This window comes from Condylura cristata, unplaced genomic scaffold (genome assembly GCF_000260355.1).
Source record: "Condylura cristata isolate star-nosed mole 26May11 unplaced genomic scaffold, ConCri1.0 scaffold00023, whole genome shotgun sequence".
NCBI lineage: Eukaryota > Metazoa > Chordata > Mammalia > Eulipotyphla > Talpidae > Condylura > Condylura cristata.
Window position 1 is genome coordinate 31,010,920 of NW_004567124.1, and position 6,201 is coordinate 31,017,120.

General features: G+C 34.4%; 1 protein-coding gene across 1 annotated transcript in view; it reads left to right on the forward strand.

Moving 5' to 3' along the window:
• The window catches only part of AQR (aquarius intron-binding spliceosomal factor), a 79,874-nt gene that overhangs the window by 54,880 nt on the left and 18,793 nt on the right, over positions 1-6,201 (forward strand). Inside the window, exons 23-25 of the mRNA XM_012728547.1 lie at positions 381-518; positions 2,690-2,899; positions 4,268-4,405. Of these exons, the coding sequence (XP_012584001.1) occupies positions 381-518; positions 2,690-2,899; positions 4,268-4,405 (486 nt within the window). The remainder of the gene's footprint in view (positions 1-380; positions 519-2,689; positions 2,900-4,267; positions 4,406-6,201) is intronic.

Genomic DNA, 6,201 nt, shown 5'->3' on the forward strand with positions numbered 1-6,201 from the left:
GTCTGCCATGCCATGTGGTCACCTCCGGGGCAGGCAGGAATCGAACTCATGCAGAAGTGGCTTTAGCTTCTTAGTGCTGTGCTCCAACCCGCTACACCACCAGGGAGGGCCTGCCATTCTTTTTTTAATGAAGGTCTTGTTGTGGGAAAGGAGAGAGGAATTAAGTAACTGGTATGTTTAATAATGTTACTGATTTTTCTTTCTCTAGATAATGAACATATTGGCAGGTCAGTAAAAATCGGTAGGATAGACTTTAAGTGGCTTTGATATTATAAAATAGCAAGAAACCACAATTTATCTATGTTGAATATTTTGAATATTTTGTCTACAGTTTCTTTGACAGTCTCATAATTTTGCCATTTTACTTAATTTAAATTTCTAGATATGGAAGAGTTAATTATGTCCTGGCTCGAAGAATAGAACTTTTAGAGGAAGTCAAACGTTTGCAAAAGAGTCTAGGAGTCCCAGGGGATGCTTCATATACTTGTGAAACTGCAGGCTATTTTTTCTTATATCAGGTAAGGGATTAAGATAAACATACTTTATTAAATAAATGTCTTACATTGGAAACTGGGATGAATTCTTGAGACACTGCACAAGTTTTCTTGAAATAACTTTTTCGTATTTAGTAAACTGAAAAGATATACTATTGACAGAAACTATGTTTATGAATGTTAAGCATTCATGTTTTCTATTATCTTCAGTTTTCTTTGTTAAGTAACCTTGATGGCTTACTCTGTGAAAGGTCAGTGATGCTACCTTAAATTTTTTTTTCTTGCTGTTTGACAAGTTTTCATTTTTTTTTCATTGCTCTGGTACTATCACTAAATAGTTATTCATTGGTAACGAACAGCAGTTGTGTGACTTACTTTTATTATGTATATTAATCAAATAATGAATAAAAATATTTTCTTGGCCCTCCCTGGCTGCACAACAGGTTAGGATGCAGCACTGCAAGCCAGCAGTAGCTGCTTCAGTGCAAGTTCAAGCCCCCGCCCCGGCGGTGATCCATATGGCAGGCAGACCTCTCCTCACCCGCCCGCCACTCTCCTCAGCAGTGTACTTCGTTGATCTGCCTGTTCTGTTCCTCATTCTCTCTCTAGCGGATTCTCTCACCACCCCTGTACCCCAGTTCTGTATGCATAAATAAATCTTTTAAAAATTTGTTTTTTCTTTAAATTTTCTAAAAATAATTACATTTTAGAATAAGTTTTAAAATTGAAGTTTAAGATAAAAATTATTTTTATTCAATCTAAAGGTAAATTTTACAAAGCTTTTGCTTTGTTAGGGTTAAATTTTTTTATATGAAAATAGAAAGCTGAATAAAAATAAGAATAAGCTTTATTAGTTGATGTACTAATAACTAAATGAATGAAAGCATAATCAAATATATACTTTTAAAAATTTTTTTTATGCATACAGAACTGGGGTATAGGCGATAGGTAGAAGGGCCATGAGAGGAGTCACCAGAGACAGAGTGGGAAGCAGAACAGGCAAACTGACGAGTACACCACTGAGGGGAGACCGGGGAGGGTCAGGAGAGGTCTGTCAAGCCATCTGGTCACCTCTGGGTCCGGGGAATCCAGCTCTCACCAAAGCTATGGAAAGCTTCGCAGTGCTGCACTTTAACCCATTGTACCACCAGGGAGCGCCCCTCAAATAATAAAGATCTTTGTTTAACCTTACCTATTTGTATAACAGTAAAAATGAGCAAATGTCATAGTTTCTTGTGAAGCAGGGAAGATGAGATGCATCATCTTGGAAAGTAGTTGCTACTAGACTTAGACTATTTAAAACTTTAATGTAGTAAATATCATGCTTAAATACATATTTGGCATAAAATGAAAGTGCCTATATTCTCAGAGAGAAACCATCTATAAATTTTGGAGGTTTAAGTATTAAATTTGGGGAAAATGCAGATCCACAATTTTCAACATCATAAGAACCACATTGGAAAAGTTGTTTTGAAGGTGAATTCTCAGCTTCTCTCTTCAGAGATTTTCTTTCAGTAGTGAGTAACACAGGAATCCACAATTTTGTTTCTCAGATATACTGGCTAAGGACCCTACTTAGGAAGCAATAAGATTATAATAGAAAAAGATCCTGGAAGGTTACAAAAGTTGAATTTTAGTATAAACTGGAGGGCAGGGGCATAGTTAATGTGGTACTAGAATATAATTGACATCACAAATGGCTTAAAATTAGCTTTCATATACACACACACATTCAGCTTAACTTTAGAGGTCCATAAATAAAGAGAATCAGAAAAACTAAAAGGTCTGGTATAAGGGTAGACAGATGCCAAGTTGACTAAAAACTTGACTATCACATGTGGAGAGAAACTAAAATAATGAAAAAGTCAGAAATTTGTCCAGTTAGTTTTTTTTAAGCTTGTATAATAAACTGTCTTGAATATACATGAAGAATCTGATATGCCTCATATGAAGTCCTGTGAATTTATCCTGAACTTCTTTCCAGTGTCCTCCATTTTGATTAGTCTTTTTCCCCTACAATCTTATAGCTTAGTTATATTAAAAAAAGGCAATTTAATAGTGCCTTGGGTAAAAAATAGTACTCTTAATCAAAAATTGCTTTTCTCTTCTTTTACCTACTAGCTCTTTTATTGTTTCTTTTTTAATTAAAACTTAATTAATTGGTAAATTTGAGCTTAAGTCCCTTTTTCCTATAGGTAATGTCTCGTTGGGAAGAGTATATCAGCAAAGTGAAAAATAAAGGCAACACATTACCAGATGTTTCAGAAATCTCCAGTTTCTTCCCTTTTCATGAATACTTTGCAAATGCCCCTCAACCCATTTTTAAAAGTCGCTCTTATGAAGAAGACATGGAAATTGCAGAAGGATGTTTCAGGCATATTAAGAAAATCTTTACACAGCTTGAGGTAAGGATTTCAAGTCCTTTTAACTTTCCTTTTAAGATTTAAGTTTAGTTGGTCTTTTCATTAGTATGGAATGTTCAAACTGTATAAGCTCATTTTTACTTTTAAGAGTGACTGTTGAAATGTTTATAATTTTATTTTAAGAAATAAGTGAAAATGAAGAAATGAATTGAAACTCGTTATTCTGACTTTTCTAGTATAAAATCTTAGTATTTTTTTCAGTTTCACAAGCAACTTTTTAAAAAGTTTTTTCAATATATCCATTACATCTTTCATTTTTGTACAATGTATGACTCCCCGTGATATTCCCACTACCAACTCACCCGTCTACCATCACCAGGGCCCCTTTGTGCTTTTCCCATCCTTTCCTGGTCCTTTCCCCTCCTTCCCTATAGGAATGTCTTTCATCTGTAGTTGCCTGATGATTTTTTAAAATCTTACAATTTAAGGAAAGATTAGTTCTGGCAGGAAACTTAGAAGTACTTCTTTGAATTAGAATTTGAGACCACCACATGGTCATTCTAAATCCTTCCTGCCTTTTTACCAATGGACACAAAATGAGGTTGCTGTGTTAACCAGCATCATGGATCTTTTATTAGATGCTCTGCTTGGACTTGTTTGCTCCTTACATCCATCTGTTGTCCATTCCCACTTGGGCTGTGTGAGTGATCCTCTGCCATGGTTTGATGGGGAAAGTGCTGCTGATCCTTGGAGACATCATTTCTCAGCCTTCCTTGTCAACTGATTCCTGGCTGGGTTTACCCAGTGAGAGATGCAGCAAGAATAGAAGAAAGAGGGAAGCCAGGAGAGTTCTCTACCAGCCTTCTGTTTCATCTCTGCCATGTCCCTAGTTTCTTCCGCCTGGCCATGCTGGCTGCAACTTACTCTGATGCCCCTGTGCTGGGGCCCTGTTAGCAGTGTCTCCTCTTTTCCCTCTCACCTTAGGACCCATAGTAGTTCCTGCTGTTACTTACTGTTCCCAGGTTGCACTTTCTGCTCCTCTGTCGTCTGTATAAACCAGAACTGTATGCAGTTCCCTTTGTTATGAAAAATTGAAATAGTTTCAGTTTTCCTGGTAGGACCCTGTGTATCTCATATATATACATATATAGTGATTGTTGTTTTGGTCAGTATTCATGTTTCTGTTGTAGATATTTTACCTTACAGAGCTATCAGAATTGTAGTTTGGATACCAGCTATCATTTGAACTCAATTAACAACTAATAATAAACAATTATAATTCATTAGGCTTATTTTATGATTTTTTAAATTAATTTCTCATGAATAAAGTCTGATTAACTAGAATCTATGAATATATGTAAATTATATGTTTATTTGCTTAACATCTTTCACTTCCCTCCACCCCCGTAGGAATTCAGAGCCTCTGAACTGCTCCGTAGTGGACTAGACAGATCCAAATACCTTTTGGTAAAAGAAGCCAAAATCATTGCTATGACCTGTACTCACGCTGCCTTAAAACGACATGACTTAGTCAAGTTAGGTTTCAAGGTACAGAATTAATCTATCAGCTGCTGTTAAGCCTTTGTTTCTTTTTCCTTTCAAGATTGGCTGTTTCTATTGAAGTTTGCATTTTGCAATTCAAAAAAGATATGTCTCTTAAAGGTGATGATAACCTCCATGTATTTATAACTGGTGAACTCCAAATATAATTTTTCTAAATCTAGTAGTAATACATTCACTAAGTAACATTACAATAATATGATTGTCTAACCAAATTATAATACTTGTTAAGGTGGCATGCTTTATTTCTACTATGTTAAAAATTATCAAAACTGAACTAAGAGCTATTTAAAAAACATTTAATAATATTTTTCATCCATTAGATATCTGCATGCTTGTATCATTCACATTTTAAGCACATATCCTCTCCCAGTTGTTTATTCATTTCAGTGTATGAAAAGCCTTCCATAAGAGTATATGGAATACTTTTATTTAGACTTTAAAATAAGATATTAAAATTACTGTATCATATGCTAAAGATAGGGGAGAGCTAGATAGCCTGTGACTTGATTGAAGTGTCATGCAATAATTGACCGATAAATTTGACTTTGCAGATAGATCTTACGTCTGATTTTAATACAATTTATAACTGGTTTATCTGTTGTTTAAAATAGAGTTTGTATAATAACTTAAATTCAAAGTTAGCAAAGTTATCTGTTTATGAAAGTAACTGACAGTGTTAAATGTTATGAGTTCACTGGAACATAATTGCTAATTACAAGGTGATAGACGTATTATCTTGAGTGAAAGGTTACTCAGCTGTAAGATAAGACAAGAATGATAATTTTTTAAAAGGTAGTGTGAGTGTACCCTAGTGGTATGAGCTTACCCTTTTACAAATTATTAATAAGCATTTTTTACCAATTTTGACCTTGGAGATGGCATAAGATATACCTTGCATTTGATATTAAATCATATGAATTTAATAACAAGGGGAATGATACAATTATATTTAGCATTTTATACTTCTGTGCATTTATTTAATGATATTTTCTAAAGCATTACTTGTAGCTTCGAATGTTTACTACTCATTTTCTCTACTTACATCATGCTAGGTATCGATAGACTGTTAACTTCAGTGCTAATAGTAGCCTTTAGATTGTCCATATTTCTAATTTCAGGCTCTTTTTTTACCAAAAATATATATGCATCTGGTTTAAGAATTATAAATCTTGTAGAGCTAATTAAATAAGGCAGCGCCACCAGCTTCCCTACTTCCCAATTGACCGGTAGTATTTCAACCTTCATAATTTCCATTGTCCCTTCCAAAAGACATATTAAATTTACATCTTAGAATTTGTCCTTTCACTTTGTGTTACTTGTGAGAAGACATAGATGCACATTGGTGCCCTTGTCCTTTCGTATTACTTCCATGATTTTTTTGTAATTGAAATTTTTTTAAAAACAAACTCTATAGATATGTTTTTATAAGTTAAATTGTATTATGTTCAGCATTGTTTTGCAGGAGACAGCTTTCAAAGCTGTTCCTCTTTGAGCTACTCCCACTCTTTTACATGTTGTAGCTATTGTCCTGAAAATATATGCAGAGACTTGTGAGAAAATGTAGCTTTTTAAATTTCTTTTTCCTAAGCTTCCACCAACATGCCCTAATGAATCACTGTAATAGATAATTCACCATCAGGTAGTGAAAGACCTGTCCACATGCCTATAGCATCAAAAAATTCACTAAGAAATAGTTCAAAATTAAACAATAACTGTTACTGTGTCCGGTGGAGTCCAGCTTAGCAACCAGTCTTGGAAAAAATGTAAATAAGAGCATATTT